The sequence below is a fragment of the Tursiops truncatus genome, chromosome 11 (assembly GCF_011762595.2).
Source record: "Tursiops truncatus isolate mTurTru1 chromosome 11, mTurTru1.mat.Y, whole genome shotgun sequence".
In the NCBI taxonomy this organism is placed as follows: domain Eukaryota; kingdom Metazoa; phylum Chordata; class Mammalia; order Artiodactyla; family Delphinidae; genus Tursiops; species Tursiops truncatus.
In genome coordinates this window covers 7,968,005-7,991,745 of record NC_047044.1, presented here as the reverse complement: position 1 = coordinate 7,991,745, position 23,741 = coordinate 7,968,005, and the positions used below count along the sequence as shown (strand labels likewise).

Sequence of the window (23,741 nt, the reverse complement as noted above, 5' to 3'; positions counted from 1 at the left end):
GTAACACTCTATATTTGGTAGATGTTTGGACTGGAAATTATATGTTGCCCCTAAATCTTTGGGCCTGTTGCCTACTTAGCCAGCAGGTGCCTCTATCCTAAGGAAGGGGAGGTGCTTCCTCTCTGAAGATAATACAGTCACAGTGACCTCACTTTAACCTGGCTACTAGAAGACTAAGGGAGAAAAATAGATTTTCACCGTTCTTTGGAAAACAAGAACTCAGACTCAGGAGAGATGTGATTGAAGGTAACAGGGTAGTGCATTCCAAAAGGCTCCTCTAACCTAAAATTTCTGGATTTCTTTTCCTTACAAAGGGATATTTTTTTAAAATGTGCCTTGAAATTCCTCAATAAAAAAAGGCTGCTGAACAATACTTAGGAAATAAGAAATCAGAAACACTGGGTGACTATGTAGAAAATAAACTGACTTAAATTCATAGAAGGGTACTGTTAGGTTGTGTATCAAACTGTTGATGGTAATTACTTCTGGGTGGAGAGCAGGTAAAGGACGTACATCTTTACTGTTTGAAGCCTGTACAACCAGAATGTATTCACATATAACTTTTGCCAGTTAAGAAGGATGAGGAGGGGAAGGGGAGGAGGCCATCGTCTCTGTAAGAAAAGTTGGGAAATGTAGTATTTAACTGTGTACATAGTCACGATTCAGCAAAACAGGAGTTTTGTCACTAATGAGGATTTCACACCCAAAAGTCTATTGTGGTTCTAGAGGATTAGCCCCCAAAGACGCTATCATGCAGGCTCAGTAGTTGTGACTCACAGGCTCTAGAGCGCAGGCTCAGTCGTTGTGGCACAGGGTCTTAGTTGCCCCACGGCATGTGGCATCTTCCTGGACCAGGGACTGAACCGTGACCCCTGCATTGGTAGGCGGATTCTTAACCATTGGACCACCAGGGAAGTCCTGGAACTTTCATACATTGCTGGGGGGAATGTAAAATGGGGCAGCCACTTTGGAAAACAATCTGGTGGTTCTTCAAATGATTAAACATAGAGTAACCACCTGACCAAGCAATTCCACTTCTAGGAATGTACCAAAGAGAATGCGTTGTACCCAAAAGAAATGAAAATATATGTCCAGACAAAAACTTGTACATGAATGTTCATAGCAGCATTATTCACAATAGCCAAAGGATAGAAACAAACCAAATGCCCATCAACAGATGAATGGATAAAATAATGTTGTATATTCATAAAATGTTATATAGTCATAAAAAGTAATGAAGTACTAATGCACACTACAACTTCTATGAACATTAGAAACATACTAATTGAAAGAAGCCAGTCACAAAAGTCCACATGTTATATGATTCCATTCATATAAAAGTCTAGAACAGAGGTCTCCAAAGAGACAGAATGTAGGTTAGTGGCTGCTTACCGATAGCAGGGGAAGGAATTGGGAGATGAGGGAGTGGGTATGGGCTTTCTTTCTGAAGTGATGGAAATGTTCTAAAATTGACTGTGGTGATGGTTCCACACATCTGTAACTTACTAAAAACTACTGAATTGTACACTTGAAATGGGTGAATTATATGGCAAGTGAATTATACCTCAATAAAACTGTTTAAAAAAAATTCAGCATCACCACTAAGGATGAGCTCATAAATAAAAATAGAAAGAAAGGGACTTCCCTGGCAATCCAGTGGTTAAGACTCCGTGCTTCCAATGCAGGGGGCACAGGTTTGATTGCCGGTCGGGGAACTAAGATCCCACATGCTGCATGGTGTGGCCAAAAAAAGAAGAAGAAAAAAGATAATAGAAAAGTGACTGCTTAACTTACTCCAGATTTTAGTTGGTCATGACTAAATTCAGTTCTGAACCAAGTTCTGATTTGGGGGAATTTGGTGGTGGAATTTGGTAGGTGGGGGAAAGAGCACCAAGTTCATGAGTGGAAGTAGAATCATGGCAATCTGCAGCCACTACCTGCTGGACCTAGAATGCTCAGGGAGGCCATTCTGGGTGGAAACAGTATTTTGGAACTTAGTATAGCACACGTAAAGCCCAATCGGCACCTCAGATAAAGAAGATACTGTTTATGAGGATGGTGAATCAACTTTAGAAATCGAATTTATGAAGTTTGGGCGGAAGAAAGGCTGGTCTCACATCACCTGCCACATAGTCTAATACAAAGACCCAAAGCTGAGGGAAAAGTCTCAATCATCATAATAATATATACATATACATTTAATATAAATTCCCTTAGTTGGCGACTTTATACTGCATTCGAGCCCTTTTCTATCTCTGCATGGCTTGGTGTTCTCCTGCTCTGGTATTCTACCGCCTTCCTCATATCAGCGCTTGCACACATTGCTTGAATACTCTCTCTCACACGGAGGCTGGTCACTAAAATATCTTTAGAGTATGTTAGCGCTACCTGCTCTACCTGCTCCCTACGTTATACTGTTTACAGCACTTATCTGTACCTAAAGTCCCCTTACTGGTTTGTATGCTCCTTGCTATCTCCTTCCATCCCAACCCAAGTCCCACAAGAGCAGGGACCTCATCTATTCTGCTCACACTGTATCCCTATTGTTTAGCAAAGTGGCTGGCACGTGGCATATGCTCAAAAATTCTTTGTTGACTTCTTGATTAGCAGAGTACCTTTGGTACAAGGCAACAATACTTATTAAGCACCATTATTAAGTCTCCTGTTAGGTACCGGAGACACAAAAATGAAAACTGCACTCTAGGACCAGGAGCACAGATGAAAAACATGTGAGAAGGATGATGCCAGCATTCTTGTTTTAATTACATAGTATTCTTTCTGCTTACATAATGCTAAGCTTGTGCATCTGCTTCTCAGCTCCCTTCTGCCTGGACACATCACACACTTTATTCACTTCAGACTAAGGAATACAGGTATCATGTTGTATTTAATGTGGGGAAATTGCCAAGATGCTAAATCTTGGGGAAGCCACGTCTTACTTTCTGTCAAAATACATACTATCCCGGGGATTGCAACTCTAGGTACTCTGGCTTAGACAAACCTAAATTCAACACTATAGCCCACCTCCCTCAATATATATACTCATTGGACAAATATTTATAGAGTACTCATAATAATGCCTGGGACACAGCAATGGTGATGAGAAGTATGGGCCTTTAATCTATCCAGGGAGGTAGGGAAGTAAACAGAGAAATACAACTTAATGCAGAGGTTACTTGATAAGAGCTCTAGCCAGTGTATTATGTTCCAAAACTACCAAAGACATAAAAAGCACACAGTGAACTTTGTGTTAGAGACATTCTTACCCAAGCTTGACACACAAATGATGGTCCTGTTCTTTTTAACATGGGCATTACTGCATAAATCATACCTGAGGGAAAGATGCAGGGACTCAGAGACTTGAAAAAGTTAAATTCTTAGTAAATATGTCAACCAAGTAGGAAAAAAGATTCCAGTTTTTTTTTTTTTTTTTTCATTGCCTGCATACTGAATCTACCTTCCATTTTTGGAAAAAACAGAAATAGTACTGGTAAGCTTTTGAACTTACGTGCTAAGTTGCTTATCAAACTAACAATCAAAACCACCAAGTGGCTATAATGTATGTACTTCAAACCCTGGGTCCTCTGGCATAGTATATCCCTCAAGTCCTCCTTTGAGAGTAATAGGCTCACTTCTTCTAGGAAGACAGCATGGTGTTGTGGGAAAGGATGGGACTTGGGTCAGAAGACCTGTGTTTGAGTCCTACTCTGTCACTCTTTGTGTAACTGTGAACAAGTCATTTCACCATTTGAACCCATCTCCCCACCTGTAAAATGGAGAGCTATCATCTGCCCAATTCATCTCAGCGGTATGAAGCGAGTACCAAGTAAGACAGTGGATGCCAGATTGTTTTCTAAACTATAAAGCGACATTAAGATTATTATTCATATCTGTATGCCAGTGCTTATCAAGTGCCCAGTACGAATGTACTCAAAAATATCTGTGAGATAAATTAGTATCTTAAACGCTCCTGCGGCACAGATCAATGAGAGCTCTAGTTGGCTGCAACTTAGAAGCCTCAATACTTAGAAAATTTATTTCAAATTATGTGGTAAGATTTACTTGTTTACATTTTCTTTAAAAGATTTTTTTCTGTGGACCATTTCTAAAGTCTTTATTGAGTTTGTTACAACACTGCTTCCGTTTTTTTATGTTTTGGTTTTTTTGGCCCTGAGGCACATGGGATCCTAGTTCCCAGACCAGGGATCAAACCCGCATCCCCTGCATTGGAAGGCAAAGTCTCAACCACTGGACCGCCAGGGAAGTCCCTACCTGTTTACATTTTAAAAAATACTTGTCTAGTAAAGATTTAAATTGATTTTCAAATTCACAAGTTATCAAAATGCCTTTTACATCTTTTCTTTCCTGCTCTGCCTTTTAGTCATTTTTCTGCCTATTGGCACTTCTATCAGATGGTGAACAGAAACGAGGGAGTCATTCAACTGGGGATCAGTCAATTTTGCAAGTTTTTATTAGTGTCAGTAAAGACCAGTAAAGAGGTGGATGCTACTGGACAAAGGCTCTGTCTATTGTTTCTCTGCCTTCAGTTTCTATAGAGATTGAGAGCTGCCAGCTTTAATATCTGGCCAAGAGAAGATTATAAATTGTGGATGACAAATTAAAAGTTTAGGCATATGCTTGGGGAAAGGAAAAAGTAAAAGAATATAATTTCAGCAAAATGCTACCTACTCCATTCTTCGCTTTTATAGATAAAAAGGGTGCTTCAAGGTAGTGCTCCACCAAGTTCAATCCACAGGTCCTATGCAGATTGCTCATCGGGTCTAAGAATGCTTCTCTTTTTGGTTAAAATGGGAACAATTTTCACTAGGCATCTCTGACAGCAGTGATTTATAGTGATGATAAAGGAGGCTGACTGCAATGCCCTCTGGTGGCCTAAAGGTTTCGCCATATCTGCAGCTGCATAAAACAAAAACAAAACAACAGCCATTTTCTACCAAATAGCTTACTTATAAATTAAAAAGTCAACAAAGATAAATTGTAAAAGTCTTCTTTGCTTTTCATAACGATCATAATCATAAAGCATCTTACAGAGGCACTTGCCCAATGTGACCCCATGTTCACGGTGATTCAGAAAATGATCAATAGCAAGTCCCTGCCCTCTAAAATTTGCCATCTAACAAAGGCACAGGAGCAAGGATACAGACTTGGAACCAAGGTTCAAAGGGTAGAACTGTGGAAAGTACACAGGCTTTAGAACCTTTGTAGAAGGATTAAATAAGATAATTTATGTAAAGCATCTAGTATGGCAACTGGTGCATGGTAGGTGCTCAATAAATTATTATGTTTTAGCATGTGATATTCAATGATCCAAGCCATCTGCTGGAAGAAATCTAATTTTCAGCAAATCTAAACTCCTATTATGATTACTTTTGATATACCTCATTTAACTCTGAATTTCATAGGACTGTTATGAGAATTAAATGAAAAAGCATGTAAAGCTCAGCCCCTGGCATACAACTCTTCTTCCCTTTCACACTCAGAATGGAATTCTCCTGCAGCTTGCCAAAGGAGACGTGAGGAGAGAAAGAAAGTGTTTCCAAAGTGACAAGGAACATAAAGGAATAGATAGGATGAAGTTTTAATTTAATAACATAATTCACAGGAGGCATACCTTTTGACCTGGTAACTGGATATTCCTGGAAATTTTTCTTAAAGAAGTAATCAGAAAATATAAAAGGAATCATATATTAGGGATTTTATCACATTATTTATAATAGCAAAAAATTGGAAACCACCTAGAAGTCCATCAGTAGGAGTCTAACTAAATAATGATACATTCATACAATGCAATTCTATGTAACAAATTATGACATAGATATTTACTGACAGCAAATTATATTTGAGATGAAAAAGTTACAAAATTAGGCATAGTTTGATCTCATTTAAAAAACCCTATATTCTGTGAATGTATATATTTAAACAAGTCTGAAGATAGATATAGTTAAATATTAGCAGTGATTTCTAGGCAGTAAGAATATAGGAAGATATATAAACATATATATACAGGAATATATCCTTACTCTCTTCATTCTTCTTTTCTGTATTTTCTGAAAAATTTTTAATGACTGTGTATTATTGTTGTTAAAAAAAACCTAAAAAAGCTAAAAGAAAAACTTTAAACCAAAATGAAAACAGAGATACCTCCAAGCAGTACAAGACAGTGAAAGATTACTGGATAGAATATCAGGAGGTCTGAATTCACGTTTTTGACTCCCAATCCTTTGCTATGTGACCTGAGCCAGATCTGCGTCTCCATTTCCCCATCTATACAGTATAAAAGTAATTAAAGTAATTCTTACAATAGAGAGAATAAAGTGAGAATGAGTGCATTAAGAAAAAAATCTGTAAATGCCACATCTATAAACCAGTTGTAAATTAAAAGAGAAATAGAAAGGACTTTCTCAATTTTTAAATTCCCCTTCCCTTAAGCCTTCACTGCTTTTATAATTTTTAATACACAAACAAACGCACAATAAAGTACTTAGGGTTTTATCCTCAACTAGGCTCAGAACTATTTTCTAAGTAAACATGTCCATATTGATCCAGATAAAGTGCAACTCCAGACCTTGACAGTCACAGCAATTCACGATACCCTAAACTACTCTTGCTGGCCCTTCTTCATAGAGGTGGAACAAAATGATTCATGTTATGTCTAATTTTCAAAGTATGTTTAAAATTAGATTTTAAATTCATGGAGTACAGGGAATGTATCTTCTTTGTTTAGACCCAAATCTAACCATAGATAAAACTGTTAAGCAGGATAAGGATCCTGATCGTCTCTTCTTCCTTGTTGCAGGTTCTCAGTAGCCACCACCATTCCAACATGTGTCCAACTCAGAGATCTAGGTTGGGAAGCTTCTGTATCCAATTCAAACCAATGTACAAATAATAAAGCATCACCCTCGTTCTACTTTGCAAAACTACTTATTTCCTCTGTCAGGAAGGTCCTCTAACTTCCCTGGTGGTCCAATGGCTAAGATTCTGTGCTCCCAATGTAGGGGGCCCGTATTCGATCCCTGGTCAGAGAACTAGATCTCACATGCCACAACTAAGAGTTTGTATGCACAACTAAAGACCCCGAGCAGCCAAATTAAAAAAAAAAAAAAAAAAAAGAAGGTCCTCTACGCATTACTTGGTGTGCTCTTTTTTAATTAAATTTATTTATTTATGGCTGCGTTGGGTCTTTGTTGCTGTGCGCGGGCTTTCTCTAGTTGTGGTGAGTGGGGGCTACTTTTCGTTGCTGTGCACGGGCTTCTCAGTGCAGTGGCTTCTCTTGTTGCCAAGCATGGGCTCTAGGTATGTGGGCTTCAGTAATTGTGACACACAGGCTCAGTAGTCGTGGCGTACGGGCTTAGTTGCTCTGTGGCATGTGGGATTTTCCCAGGCCAGGGATCGAACCTGTGTCCCCTGCTTTGGCAGGCAGATTCTTAACCACTGCACCACCAGGGAAGTCCTACTTGGTGTGTTCTTAATTCAAATGTTGCCTTCTGATTACACAGACCAAGACAGAGGTGGGCCCAGCCTCTCCATGCTCCCGAAGCAACTCCTGAACATTTACATTACTTTTTTTTTTTTTTTTTTGGCAATGCCGCGTGTCTCGTGGGATTTTAGTTCCCCAACCAGGGATTGAACCCAGGCCCTTGGCAATGAAAGCGCAGAGTCCTACCCACTGCACTACCAGGGAGTTCCCTCCATTACATTTCTTATGAGAACTCATTAGTGGTAGAATTCCAAGTTGTTTTTTGTCTGACCCCCATGTAGAACAATGAGCTACATAAGGGCAGAGACTAAGTATTATTCATCTGGGTAATCCCAGCAAACTGCCATAGTGCTTGGATATGGGAGGTAATCAAAAACAATTTCTTGAATAAATGAATAGAATGTTAGTCCTAGAATAGGAATGTGCAATTTAATGAGGTCCTACATACCACACCCACATAGGGGAATCACCTACTTGGCTGGCCATCTACTCTGTCAATAGGTTCTACAGAAGCTAAAGCAAAACAAGAATGAAGTACACGTGGAAGAATTAGATAAGCGATACCACTACACTTAGATAATTTTGGTGACTACAATTAAAGCAAAGAAATAATGGATCTTTAAGGCTTAAAAAAGCCAAATGACTAGCAAAATAAAGTATACTTCCAAAAAGTGTGAACTAATTAAGGAAAAGAAATATGAAAAACTGATAATCAACGACCAAGAAAATGCCAAAGGACAAGGATTCTAAAATATGTAAACTCATAATTAACAGATGCACTTGATTGGAGAAGGGTCAGCACTATCTTTAGCCAAAAACACTCATGTGACAACTGAGTGCCTACCCTGAGTGACACTCTACTTGAAAGTCTCGTTTCCTGCGCTGGAAGAAGTTGGTATCTAAGGGAAGACAGAGATACTGCGATTCAAAACTCAATGGAGTAGGTCAACGATAGACATATGTACAAAATAGTAAAGAAGTACAAAAGTCTTTGGAGGTGGGTGAGTAGGAGGAAGCAAAGTTCCAGAAAGGCTTCCAGGAAGAGCTGATGCCTGATCTGGGCAGTTCACCAAGAATAGTAGGAAGAGATTCCTGAAACTATAAACACAGGCACTGAAGCAAGAAACAGCCTGGATTTATGGAGCCACCCTTGGATACAAAGGCCACAGGCTTTCCTTGAGACTTGTAGCATCATACTGGGGTTCAGATAGTTCATTACAGAAAGAATTACATATCTTCAATCATATGCCCCTCTAGGTTGTAGAAGGGAACCATGCCCTGGCTTAGAAGTCTTACTTTAAAGATATCTGAGGGATGTAGTGTGGCAATGTAGAAAGTCCTGGAGTCAGCCTAAATTTTAAATCCTGACCCTCAATCGTTGAGTGACCATAGATAAGTTACTCTTGAAGCCTTAACTAGTTTATCTGTTAGTGGGAATGAACCTCATATATTTAGAGTTGTTACAAAGATATCAAGACGTATGTAAGTTAATTGTGCCTGGCATTTACCATGCACTAATGCATGGAAGTTCCATTACCCATTTTCATGGTTAGTTCCAAACCGAGTTTTCCTTCCCTTTCCCCAGATTGGACCTCATTGGCTGGGTTCCGCAGTTCACTGCCCAGTCTATGAACATTTTTTGAGCATGTCTCCTTGAGTGCTGTGCTAGGCACTGGTGCCTTGTCCCTCCCTCCCCATGAACCTTCTATCCATCTCCTAATCTCTTCTTCACTCTGTCTTTACATAGTAATTTTCTTTCTTTTCTTCTCTCACCTAGCCCATGGGTGAGTTATTTTCTTGTCTATGTCCCAGTGAACATAGTTTTCAGGGGCTACCAGTATGTCCCATAAACATTAGCACTAACCCAAGGCCCTTTCATTTCTATAGTGGTAAAAACCCTGTGGGGGTCACATTAATTACATTCACTGCATATATAAATATCTGCAAGTGAATCTTCATATATATTTGGTATTCTGGTGACAGTCAACACTGCCAGGTAAGTAATTTACCTGCCCAGAGGGAGGGCTCTCCAGAGATGTGTGGCATTTAGACCCATGAAGTCACAATTCTTTAGCTTTTCCAGAGAGCCAAGATGAGACGCTAGCTCAGCCAGGGACTTTCGGCTACTGAACGAGTTCGTATTTTACTGATGAACTGATAAATGTTTGGGGGCCTTAATCTGAATACTGGATAAAACATTAACTTATTGGATTTGGCTTCACTTTTGAGGAGGTACACAAAAGCCTCCCAGAAAAGAAATGTTCACAATTAAAACAAGTGGAAAGAGGAAACACTGCCCCAAAGTAAAACCTAGAAGGTTCTCTTGGTTCAAACAGCATTTATCTGATGGATGTTTTAGTGATATATGTTTACTAGACTTACTGTGGTGATCATTTTGCAATATATATGTACATCAAATCACTATGTTGTACATCTGAAACTAATAAAATGTTGTATGTTAATTACATCTGAATAGAAAACCCCGGCATTTATTAAGCACATTTATACGTCATGTACTCTGCCAGATGTATATATATATATATATATATATGTATACCTACATCCTCATCTATATATATATATATATATATATGCCAGATGCATATATATATATATCTACATCCTATATATATATATATATATATATATGTATATCTACATCCTGTTCTAAAGATTAAAGAAGGATTAAAGAAAAAATTTTTAAAATATATAAAACAGTCTTGTGCGGTAATCATTTCTATTAGACAAATAAACACATAAAGACTAAGAAAGGTGAGGAAATGACTTGTCTGTGGCCACAATGCTTTTAAGTGATAGAATGAAAATCTGAACACAGATCTGGCTCAAAATCCAGTGTGCTTTCCACTGAACCACGGTTGCATCTATTCAAACAGTCATATCCCTCATCAATAATAATAATATTATAATAATAGTCATCACTAACATTTATCTAGCTTTTCTCATGTGGCAAGCCCTGTGCTAAGAAATTTATGTATATGATCTCACTTAATCCTCACAATCACCCTATGAGGTAGATTTATCAAGATCTCCACTTCACAGTTGAGAACACTGAGTTTTATAGCAGTTCAGCAATTGCTTTGTTCCCACAGCCGGTAAGAGCAGGATCAGAGTAGAACCTAGGTCTGTCTAATGCCAGAACCTATTCTCGTAATCATCACACTAGACTGCAGGAAACTCAACTTTAGTCCTGACTCCAACCAGGCAAGTCATTTGATAGTTCTGTCTCAATTTCCTTGTTAATTAAACGGGGATACCGTTACTCGTCCTTACCTATTTCACAGAGATATTGGGGTTATAAAATGAGAAAGTGTACAAGCTTTAAGAAGGGAAATTGCTATATAAATCTAGGCTTGTCACAAGTTTCACTCAGATCTTCTCTCTCCCACGATCATAAAGGGAATTAGCTGACATCATTAGCTCTCAAACATCCTCTGAAGTGGGTAGTGAGTATTATTATCTCCACTTATCAAAAAGCTGAAGCACAAGGAGATGACGTAACTTGCTAGTCAGTAACAGAGCTGGGAATAAAACCCAAGATTCTAACTCCCACTGCTTTTGTTCTTATGGTAAATCCTATTTCTGCATTTCAAACTTAATTGTAAAATAGACAAGGGTGGACATATTAGTGTCCACTTAAAAACACAGATTAAGTTTTCTACTGAGGTGACACTAACATAATCCCTAAGGCTCTTAATCCTCACATTCTAAAGAAACCTCACAAAGAATCAAAAAGAAAAAATTTTCCATTCCCTTAGTATAGACTTCGGCTCCTTAGTTTTCTCAAGTAACTATTTAATAATCAAAGATTACAAAACCGGGTGACTCATTACCTAGTTTCAACTATGCAGTGAGTCTGTAAAGCTTCCAAAGGGAATATAAACCACATTATGAAATTGTTCCTTCATAAAATCAGAAAAGAAAGAAGCATCAAATACATTCTCACATCATAAACATCTAATATAACTATATAACCTGACTTGGAAATTATTTTAACATACCAACAATACACGATACCCTGAGCTCAAAATTCAAGTTCCAAAGTGGACATCAAAATTAAAAATAGTAACAAAAGTACACATGGTACCTTTATGATCATTCTTCTCCCATGCTCCCCACCCAAGCCTCGCCACCAACACAACACATACCTTAATATAAAATAAAAAGTAGTAATGGGGCCAGTTCTCTGTCTTCAGTTCTCTAGCTTAAATAAGCGAGTGCTCAGGCTAGTTCCCAGATTATCAGTTCCTCTTAGTTCTTGTTTTCTAGAACAACACAATGATCTTTCAATTATTAATAGTTTAATAATCACATATTTTGAAATTACCACAGGGACGAGAGGAGAAATAAGAGAAAGAAATTTCCACTCTCAAAATTGAATTTAAATACTGGAGTCCACAGACACTTGATTATTACTCTCTCTGACTCTGAATGAATTAGACTTACAAATGAAAAACCTGTCATTGTGTTATAGGGACAAAAACTAAGTCAAAAACTAAGTCAAACTAAGTAGAACTAAGCTGTTGTTCTACTAATGTCAAGGGAGTTTGCTTCTTGAGTGCCTTGAGATGTCTAAATTCATTGCTGGCCACATAACAAAAGTCCTACGAACCTGAACATGTGCTACGAGGTGAAAGTAAATGATGACATAGGACTCCCAGTTTTTTCAGAGGTTGCTCTAATACATTAGTCTATCCTTCCTTTGAGAACAATCTTTGTCTTGGTTTCCATAATTGAAACCAACTGTATCTTCTGCAGGGTCAAGAGCTCTAAGGTCTCTTGAACTTTGATGTGAGTACAAATTGCCTAGATATCTTATTAAAATGCGGAATATGATTCAGAAGATCTGGGACTGCATGTCCAATAAGCTCCCAGGTGATGGCGATGCTATTGCTTGAGGCACCACTCTTTGAGTAGCAGGACTCTAAGGAATGTTTCCAAATAGAAATAACCTCAATCAAGTTTATTCTCAAAATATACAGTCTCTACCAAGAGTTTATAAAAGAAGATAATATTCCAGAGCCTAAACAAGGTATCTGCTCCCTCTTCTGTGATTTTTACCAGCTGCTTGTAAACTCAATGCAATACTATAAAGGGCAACTTTTAAGAATGACTTTTGTGCCGACAATTTATTGGGGCCCATGTGGATGAACATAAAACCTCAAGTTTTGTAGTGAAAAGGTTGATTCAAAATAAATATTTTAAAATTATGTCAAATACTAAATAAGTGATATTTACAAATAGTTTATAAGAGAATCATTTGGAATTAATAATTTTCATTTCCCCCACAAAATAAATAGCTCACACACTAAAGAAGATACCTTTCCTTAAGCAGGAGGAAAAAAATGCCAAGAAAAATAAAGTCATGCTTATGGCACAGTCATAACATTTTTAGTGAAGAAAATACCAAGATGAAGACATACAAAAGTATATGAGGAGAATTACATGGTAGCAAATTTGCCCTAGGACCTGGGGGAGGGTTCAAGGGAAAGGGACCATCTGGCAAATCTAAAAAAAGACTCTACTTGGAAAAGATTATACATGAGAGCAAGAGTCCATTCCCCTCAAAAAAACCCAATAAACCCCCATAAACTTTCATTTTTAGGTTTTCAATAATGTTTTCTTTTCATATGGCCATTGGCCCAACCTCCCCCACAAAATTCAACCAACCATCATAAAACTAAGTTGGTAACAGGTCAAGCTGGCTATACTCCATGTGTAAACTTAGATGCATTCCAAGCCAATGAGGGTAAAATTCTCAGTGGAAGGAGCGAGTAAAAGGGGAACCGCTTCTCTTCACAGAGAAGGATCCCCTGTCTTGAGCATCTCTGAGTGCCTGGCGGTGGAAGGTGCCTCAGCGCTTGTGTGCGCTCTTCAGCCCCATGACCGTGAAGGTAGCAGCCGTCAGTTTCTCATAAACGAGGAACATGAGAGCAGCAGTGAGGGCTGTCTGCAGCAGTTTGGCTTCAAGGCCTTTGTAGAGTCCCATTATTCCAAAACGCCTAAAAGGAAAGAGGTGAGAAAAAAACAAAAGGTTTTCAAAGAAACAATACTATTTTGCAAAGGTTTATTCTTAGGATCAAAAGAAGCTATGGAAGTTTTAGATATAACGGACTTCTGTTGTTTAAGTACTTCTTATCTTTAAACGTATTTGGGGATTGATGAAAGTTTAGTATTTCTTCACAGCCACCATTAATTAGTGGAATGCTGACAGTATCCCACAGATAGGGTACAGATCCTAAAATCCTAAAACCATTTTTATGCCAAAATCTGGGATCTAACAAAGAACTTTTAGATCTTGACTTTAACACTCTCCCAACTCAGTTATTTCAACCTAACAGTCCCTAAATGGTGGCAAAGCTGCCAATTGGTTTAGATCATTGTAGCCGCAACAAAACGAGAGAAAGTGACAGAAATGAAAAGCTCTCCAATTCTGAGTCTTCCCATACATTTGATCTTCTTTTTTAAAAAAATTAATTAATTAATTAATTTTTGGCTGCATTGGGTCTTCATTGATGTGCACGGGCTTTCTCTTTGCAGCAAGTGGGGGCTACTCTTCGTTGCGGTGCGCGGGCTTCTCACTGTGGTGGCTTCTCTTGTTGCGGAGTACGGGCTCTAGGCGCGCAGGCTTCAGTAGTTGTGGCACGTGGGCTCAGTAGTTGTGGCTTGTGGGCTCTAGAGCGCAGGCTCAGCAGTTGTGGTGCCTGGGCTTAGCTGCTCTGCAGCACGTGGAATCTTCCCGGACCAGGGCTCAGACCCGTGTCCCTGCATTGGCAGGCGGATTCTTAACCACTGAGCCACCAGGGAAGTCCACATTTGATCTTCTAACCCAGTGGTTCTCACATCTAGCATACATCAAAATCACTGGAAAAGCTTGGTGAACCACAGATTGCTGGGTCCCCTCCAGAGTTTCCGATTCATTAAGTCTGGGATGGGACTCAAGAATTTGCATTTCTAACAAGCTCCCAGGTGATGAGGATGATGAGGCCAGCCTGGACACCAGCCCTTTAGACCCACTGCTCTAACCACAGAGAAGAATGCTTCAGCTAGAACCAGGAGTTCAGAGTAAACGATGTCTCCAAAGCTACTTTTTGAGAGTGAATTAATCTCATACGCTAGTTCATCAGCAACTCCAGGGCTATATACGGCATGCAGACTGAGAGATTAAAGCTAATCAAGCGCTCCATTCAGAAACTATTCTACATTTTATACATTTGCTATGTGTGAAAACTTATCATTTGGAGCAAATCCTGTGATAAATAGGAATGAAAAGCCTTGACCCATAAATTTCTAGTTCATCGACTAATTTGAATTGTGTTCCCCCAAGAAAGCCAAGCAAGTCCACTTCAATGCTTCTCAAGGTGAGGTCTGCTGGGAGATAACAGAAAAAATATATATTGGTCTCTGTCCTCAGTTCCTGGCACGGAGCTCCTAAAGCCCTTGTAATTTCCTAAGTGATAAGAGCGCTAGGTGCGTTTCTTATTCTAATATTTAGTCTTTGATCCTAGTTCCTGATATAGAGTTCCTAAATTCCTCAATTTCCTCGGTGATAGTAGGGTCTTCTGTTCTAATGAGGTGATTCTTGGTGGGCTCCTGGATGGGGCTGGTCACCAGAAAGACCAAGCTGTGATAAGAAACTTGGAATTTTCAGCCCCACTCACTATTCTTGAGAGCAGAGGGGGCCGGAAATGGAGTTAATGATAGATCATGCCTACATAATGAAGCCTCCATAAAAATCCCAAAAGTATGGGGTTCAGAGAGCTTCCAGGTTGGTGAGCACATCCATGTACCAGGAGGGTGATATACCCCAACTCCTCGGGGACAGAAGCTCCTGTGCTTGGGACCCTCCCAGATCTCTTTATATGGCTACTCATCTGTATTCTTTAATAAACTGGTAAACGTACGTAAGTGTTTCCCTTTCCCTAAGTTCTGTGAGCTGCTCTAGCAAACAATCATACCCAAGGGGGAGGAGGTTATGGCAACCTCCAATTCGTAGCCAAGTCAGACAGAAGTTTTGTGTAACCTGGAGACCGACTACCTGTGACTGTCATCTGAAGTGAGGGTCAGCATCCTAGGACTGAGCCCTTCCTTAACCTGTGGGATCTAATGCTATCCCCGGGTACGCAGCATCAGAACGGAGTTAAATCACGGGACGCCCGGCTGGTATCACACAGAACTGCCTGGCGCGGGGAACCCCCCACGCAACGTCTGGTGACCGGAGGTGCCAGGAGTGAAGTGCTCTGTGTCAGTAGTAAAGGAAAGATACACAATAGTGTTGATTTTCTTCACATCCACTCACATCAGAATCACCAGGGTCTGTTTAGAAATGAAGATTGCCAGGCCCCACTCCAGAGGGGCGGCATGAATCTGTATTTTAATAAGCACTTCAGGTGTTCTTAATCAATCAAAAGTTTGGAGAGGCCTGGCATGGTATACTGCACTGTCCGATATGGTAGCTACTAGCCACACGTGGTCATTTAAATTTAAATAAAATTTAAAATTCAGTTTCTCAATTGTACTGGCAGTATTTCAAGTGCTTAACAGACACACGTGGTTGGTGGCAACCCTACTGAACAGAACAGGTATTTCCATCATTGTAGAACGTTCTAGTGGATGAACACTCATTCAATGGTCCCTGAGTGCTTACTGAGCGTATGAGTTTGAACATCTGGCTCTGCCTGCATCTCTCTGGTGTTGGGCAAGTCATTTTCTCTAAACCTGCTTCCTGATCTGCAAAAATGGGAATATAGTCACCCTTCCACACGCACAAGGCTGAGTGAGAACCAAGCAAGATGAAAGATGTAAAAACACGCTGAATTTCAAAACTATATAATTCTAAAGATTTCCTGTTGACACTACCTTCTTAACTTTCTTAACTACATCTTTCTTAACTCTCACAATGCTGGCAGAAATGGAAATGGGTATCATCTTTTTGGGTCAACATGGCAATACCTATCAAAATTTTGTATGTTTAAACTTCTTAAGTAATTCCACTTCAAGGACTTTTCTCTACAATTATAATAACTGAGGTATACAAAGCTAAATTTATGGACTATTCATTTGTCAATGTTTGTAAAGGCAAAAACCTGGAAACAAACTAAATATTTATCGTAAGTGTATTGGTCAATAAATTATGGCATATTATATAACAAAAAATGCAGTCATTTAAAAAAACTAGATAAATGTACAGATATTGATGTGAAGGATTGTTTGTAACGTTTTTACAAAAAGGCAAGGTACAAAACAGTATTACCATATGATTCCATTTGTATAAAAATGAATACCCAAAATATATGTTTTATACAGTATTCTAGAAATACATGCACTTTTTGTTAACAGTGACTAGCTCTTGGGAAAGAGACAGGAGAGAAAACACAGTAGGTGTGCACGTATTTATAGCTTTATTGAAGTTTAAATGACTTCAATTTGATGAGTTTTGACTGACGGGTACACCCATGAAACAATCACCACATTCAAGGTAGTGAACATATCCATGACCTGAAAAAGTATCCTCACGTCCCTTTGCAATCACTCTCCCTCCACCTACTCTGGCCCTAAGCAACCACTAATATGTTTTCTGTCACTGTAGATTATTTGCATTTTCTAAGTTTTATATAAGTGGAATCATACAGTATGAAATCGTTTTCATACTGACCTCTTTTACTCAGAAAAATTATTTTGAGATCCATCCACATTTCTGCATGTATCAGTAATTATTTCTTTTTCCTTTCTGAATAGTATTCCACTGTATAGGTATACCATAACTTGTATCTACTCATCTGATGATGGACATTTGGGGTGTTTCCAGCTTTTGACTCTTACAAATAAAGCCGTTATTAACATTTATGCACAGGTCTTTGTATAGACGCACTTCATTTGTCTTGGGTAAATACCTTGAAGGGGAATGGCTGGGTCTATGGTAGGTGTATGTTTAGCTTTATAAGAAAATGCCAAATTGCGTTCCAAAGTGGTTGTGCCATTCTAAATTCCCACCAGCATAGGAAAGTTCTGGTCGCTTCACATTCTTGCCAACACTTGGTATGGTCAGCATTTATTTTTTACTTTATACCAATTCTTTATCTTTGATTTTATTTTTTATCCCAAGTATATTCTATCTTTATAATAAATTTATTTTAAAATATCTTACATCTAGAAACAGTAATAAAGTTACAGCAGCTTTTGCTTCAAAGGTGCTGATCTATTTGACTTCCCTAGGGGTCAGTTTCTTTAAATGAAACGGGGAAATGACGACAGTACCTGCCTCATAGGGCTGTTGTTAGGATTAAGTGCGATTACCCAGGTAGAGCGTCTGGCTTAGTGTCTGCCACATAGCAAACACTCAACAGTGTTAGCTGCTCTCATCACCATTATCACTGTTGTCATCATTCTGATGATAATTGTTGTAGCTCTTCCTACTCTTCCCTCCCTTTCCCGCTATGACTGCTGCTCTCTAATAGCTGCTTATTTCTATCTATGAGAGGTCATAGGATATGTCATCGATGGAGGACTACTTAGCAGAGTGGTCTCTATATTAGATTACAGCAGGGCTCTCTCTCTTTTTTAAAATTATATGTTTCAGGTATACAGCATTATAATTTGACATCTGTATACACTACACAGTGATCACCAACACAAGTCCAGTAACCAACCATTACTGTACAGCTGACTCCTTTCACCCATTTTGCCCACCCTTGAATCCTCTTCCTCTCTGGTAACCACTAGTCTGTTCTGTGCATCAATGAGTTTGTTTGTTTGTTTTTAGATTCCACATATGAGTGAAATCACATGTTTGTCTTTCTCTGCCTGACTTACTTCGTAATACCTTCAAGGTCCATCCATGTTGTCGCAAATGGCAGGATTTCATAGGAGGATTCCCTTTCTAAAGGAGTACTGAATCTTTGTAACTAACAAAGAATAAGGACGTAAACTCTTCCATAATTTCCCAAAATGCTGTCATATCTCACTTAGCCCCTAAAGTCAGAAATGTCTGAGCACAGCAGGCAAGGGAGAGGTTTCTAGGCTGCCACTGCCAAGGCAGAAGTGCAAGGTAAGCAAATCCAACCACTTCTTGGCAGAGAGGGCTGTTAAAAGAGAGAACAGAGGGCTTCCCTGGTGGCGCAGTGGTTAAGAATCCGCCTGCTAATGCAGGGGACACGGGTTCGAGCCCTGGTCCGGGAAGATCCCACATGCTGCGGAGCAACTACGCTCGTGCTCCACAACTACTGAGCCTGCGCTCTAGAGCCCGTGAGCCACAACTACTGAGCCCGCGTGCCACAACTACTGAAGCCCACACGCCTAGAGCCCGTGCTCCGCAATGAGAGAAGCCACCGCAATGAGAAGCCTGTGCACTGTAACCAAGAGTAGCCCCCGTTCGCAACTAGAGAAAGCCCACGCACAGCAAAGAAGACCCAACGCAGACAAAAATAAATAAATAAATAAAATAAATTAAAAAAAAAAAAGAGGACAGAATGTGAACCATCTACAAAGCTCACCTTACTCGTTGGTGAAGAAGATAGAGAATGTTCCGAAGACTCCCCAGTGTTCTGTTTTCTGGGTTCAGTCTGTGATGTCCGAACTGGGGAAGAAGAAAAAAAGATAAATAATTACTGCTTGCTACTGCTTTCTTTATCTCAATTTCCGCTTGCAGAGGAAATTATGTTGGAGTAACATGTTACAGCATATGGTAATAAAAATATCCATCAGTATTTAGATTTAATTAATCCTCTTATTTCAATGAAATAAGTGAAAATAAGAAATATTTTTTCAATGAAGCAAGCATGAGAATTTTCATTTTACAGAGAGTCATGGGGAAAATTCTACCTCAAAAGAAAAAGCCATGCCCACGATGAAGATTTAGATATTGATGGTATGGCTTCCAATCCTTTAAGAAGTTATGATAAACACTAATTAATTAGAATCTCTGCAATTTGAGCTTTTCACATTATATGTTTCTATTATAAAAGTGTCAAAATACATTCATTTGACTGCTACTGAATTTCTTTATATTAAGTACCAATTTTAAAATAGTACATTAGTAAAAATACTTTTAACAGAAGGGAATAATCTTTTTGAACTGAAATACTTTCACTTCCACCTTCATTTTACCCATCAGTAAGTCCTTTGAATTTTTTCTCCCAAACAGACCTTGAATCTCTCCTCCCCACTGCTACCACCATAGTCCAGGCCACGCTCACATCTTACCTGTATGACCGAAATAGCCTCCTAACCTGACAACCTCCTTTTCTCTTAGCCTTCTGCCCAATTCACCACTGAAAAGTCACAGTAATCTTCTCGAATTGTAAATCAGATCACATTACTCTCCAGTCTAAAGCCTTGCAAAGGTTTCCCGCTGCAGAGAGACTAAAATCTCATCCTTACCTATAGGCTCCCTGTTCCTTTTCTAATCTCCTCCTGAGCCACCTCCAGCCACAATGGCCTCCTTTCAGTTCCTAGGATTCACCAAGCTCTCGGTACATCATGTTCCCTCTACCTGGAATGCTCTTTCTTCTGCTCTTTGCACAGCTGGATCCTTACCTTCCTTTAAGTCTTAATTTACATATGGCTCCTCAGAGGAGCCCATCTCCAATCATGCCACCTGAGAAGACCCCCACCATGCCCCTCTCCACTAAATCATAGAATGCTGTTCACTTCCTTTATAGCTCTTTCCTCAATCTGCAAAATATCAAATAATGGAAAGAATGCATGAGGACTGCTCCGGACTACTTTATTGCTTTATTAAATAACATTGCTTCAAACAGGGAAACCAAGTATTTTAGAATGTTGTTTGACTAAATGCAGGGAGAACCCTGGCACTCACCCTCAGAATTGACTGTACTGTCTGCAGAGGATAGGTGACCGTGGTGGCAATGGCTTTGGCTATTGCACCAATGATGAACACGTCCACAGAAGAAAGCTGGAAAGCAAAGGAAGAACAAACTGCATCAATCTAAACAGCAAGAAGGTGTCAGGGATTGTCTGCTGCTTTCAGAATCAGGGCTTACCTTCATTCGTTTCTTTAAAAGCTGCCGTTTTAAACCTTCATAGAACATGAATTGGATGGCAGGATTGAAGACCAACAGCAAGGAGGGAAATGTGCCATTCCATAAAGCCAGGATTCCTTCATCGCGAATGATCTGGTGAAAAGCATCTGAGCAAGAAATCAAGGACCTTTGATGACAATCCCCTAACTAGAGAAGACAATGTACCCAGAACACAAACCTCATTCTATCAGTATTCTATCACACTGATTCTATCAAGATTTCCTTCTCACAATGACAAGTTAATCAGTTAACTACTTTTGAATAATCATCAGATACTGACCATCACCAAGTTATTGAGAGACCAATTTCACTCATAGGCAACCTTTCCTGACAAATCTGGGGTTAGCATGTCAAGTTTTCCTAAGTAATCATCACCACCACTGGGAACTCTGTACTACACAGAATTGTGAACTGATAGCCCATGTGTTTCACAACAAAGGTCAGTACAGAAAAAGATTAGAGGTGACTTCCCTGGTGGCGCAGTGATTGGGAATCTGCCTGCCAACGCAGGGGACATGGGTTTGAGCCCTAGTCCGGGAGGATCCCACATGCTGCAGCGCAACTAGGCCTGTGCACCACAGCTACTGAGCTACTGAGCCTGTGCTCAGTAGCCCGCGAGCCACAGCTACTGAGCCTGTGTGCCACAGCTCTTGAAGCCCTGCTCCGCAACAAGAGAAGCCACCACAATGAGAAGCCTGCGCACCGCAACAACGAGTAGCCCCCACTTGCTACAACTAGAGAAAGTCTGTGCGCAGCAATGCAGCCAAAATAGATAAATAAATAAATGTATAAAAAAAGATTAGATAGTTCTCTGGAGTCCATTTTATAGGACTGCCTTATAAGAAAACCCCTGTTCTCATTACAAAGATGGAAGCATGGGAAAGGAGAACCTGGCAATGTAATACTATTAAAAAGCAGAAGCTCAAGGATATCAGATGCTAATCTGGTATCCTTATCTAAAGAAAACATTAGGGGAAAAAAAAGTAGCAGATTGCTCTTCAGAAATATTCATCCCCTCCCACCTATGCTCCATGGGATATACTCCATGGGTGTATTTCTCTACCCTTTATCTTCTTGGGGCTTGGCCATTGGTTGTGCTTTGGCCAAGAGGATGTTAGCAGACAAAATGCAAACAGGGGCTTGAAATATGCTTGTTATGATTGGGCATGTCCTCTTGTGCTTTTGCCATCACCAAGAGAAGAATATGCTCAGGTTGGTCCCGGGAAAAGGAAGAGAGACACATGGAGCTGAGACTCCTAGGCTGGAGTCAGCCTAGATGAGTCAAATCCCTGTCAATCCAGAGACACAGGAGCTAAACAAATACTTACTGTTGGGCACTGAGATTTGAGGTTGTAGCATTATCATGGTGATAAATTCCAGATACAAAGAGAAAAGAAAATCTTTACAAAGGAACTCACCCAAGAGGCACTCACCAATAATACCATTGTAGTTGGTTGGTACAATGTCTTCATTCCTAAATTTCGCCCCTTGCAGCTTCAGTCTGGTGTTTACTACCCAGAGTGGAGTTGTTAGCAGCACATTCACCACTCCTTCAAAAAGAAAGGGGGAGAGACAAAGGGAAAGCAAAATGTAACCTTTTAAGCTTTGCCGTCTTATGTTAAAGCTACACACCAATGTTTCAGTTATACGTCTGCCACCTACTAGGAGACCTAAGGTAAGGTGTCCCTTTGTGCCAGGGTACAACACAAGCCACTACTGTTAGAAGCAATGCAGAAGCCTTGCTGATAGCAGAATGGCTGGCAGCAGTACTTCTCCACATGAAGAGAGTACTGAGTTTCCTCATTTGTATAATAGGAGGCAATCTGTTTGTCAATTTATATAACCACCAAAGTAGCAATTTTGATATAGTTTTAAGTACAGTTTTTAAAAACAGCTTTAAGACAGGGAAGTGACTTGTTGATCACATGCTAAATAAGTCCATGACAATATCACATAAAACACACGATTTACAACTCTCATGTAAGTAGCTCACATGGTTTTAAGTGAGTATGGATCTAGTACAATAAATGAGAGAAAGTGTGACATTTGAAAGTGCTTCAACAGGGACTGGAGGCTCACAGAAGACTTCTTCATCACTTGGGGAATTAGGATAGGCAGGCAGCAAGCAGTAGTTATGAACCATTACAAAAACACCTGAAACAGTTTCACAAGCATCATAATCCTTACAAGTTTAAGGATGGGGATCTTGGCTGCCCAAGGTGGCCTCAGAGTGGAACAACACAATGAGCCAGGTGCTTCTTTTTTGAAAACACATGATCCCAATTTAATACCACCTTGAGTTATTAAAATATTCCTCATCAGTCCTGAAATGATTAGAGAAAAGTACCAGACAGACTTGTAACAAGGTGCCTGACACACAGTATATACTTTATAAATGTTTGTTAAATAAATACTTAACAAGTAAACTAATGAGCAAACTCAGCAAACAATGGTATATCAAGCTATCTGGCTCTAGCCATACTCTGAAGAACCAAGAGGCACAATTATAAGGAAGAGAAATCTTCTTTTACTAGAAGCCATTTAAATACAACAGGATTAAGAATGTTTTGATTTAAGGAATCTCACAACATACTATATCTAGAAAACACCAAGGCTAAGCTTGGTGAAAACACCAGGAAATTCAAATTCTAAATTTTCATTAGCTGAATGCAGTTGCAAAAGTAAGATATTTTGGCACCTCTCTCTTAGAAACATTGTGAGAACACATTTCTCAAAATAAAAAGGCATTATCAAATAATTTTGTGAGTTGTATTTGTTATATTTTTCCACATAACACAAAGGAGTCATCTTTAGTTATGACTCAATATATTCATACATTGTCACTTGAGGCATTGATCATAATCTGAAAAAGTCTTAACTAGAGATTCTTGCTAGTCTCATTTTACAAAAGCACAAGTGCCCAAGAGGCCAAGATAGAAGACTATCAATACACGCCCATCTGCCCAGACTTTATAATGTATTCCTATTCAATATAATGTACACATCACTTAACAAAAAACAATCAACAGCCAGAAAAATCAGACTAGAAAGTGCTACTAAGCAGTCTACTGCTTTTTTTTTTTTAAAGATGAAGACAGGAGAGCTCAGAACCAGAGATCACAAGCTTCTGTGGATACTGTAGACAGGCACAGTGTACATACCTTTCTAAACAAATGAAATAG

At 39.4% G+C, this 23,741-nt stretch overlaps 1 protein-coding gene across 9 annotated transcripts in view; it reads right to left on the bottom strand.

Annotated features, from left to right (window-relative positions):
• Positions 1 to 535: 535 nt before the first annotated feature.
• SLC25A17 (solute carrier family 25 member 17) overlaps positions 536 to 23,741 on the bottom strand; it is a 57,302-nt gene continuing 34,096 nt past the window's right edge. For 3 of the 9 annotated variants that reach the window (XM_019943853.3, XM_004323046.4, XM_019943877.3), the window contains 5 exons: positions 21,993 to 22,109; positions 20,521 to 20,666; positions 20,337 to 20,432; positions 19,012 to 19,094; positions 12,889 to 13,521 (listed from right to left, as the gene is read on the bottom strand). In XM_019943853.3, the coding sequence (XP_019799412.1) occupies positions 13,374 to 13,521; positions 19,012 to 19,094; positions 20,337 to 20,432; positions 20,521 to 20,666; positions 21,993 to 22,109 (590 nt within the window). In that variant the 3' untranslated portion in view covers positions 12,889 to 13,373. Of the gene's footprint in view, positions 612 to 1,180; positions 4,918 to 5,632; positions 5,670 to 12,888; positions 13,522 to 13,572; positions 14,891 to 19,011; positions 19,095 to 20,336; positions 20,433 to 20,520; positions 20,667 to 21,992; positions 22,110 to 23,741 lie in introns of those variants that run through there. The other 6 variants (XR_002178058.3, XM_019943883.3, XM_073788136.1 and 3 more) reach the window with 6 other exon arrangements.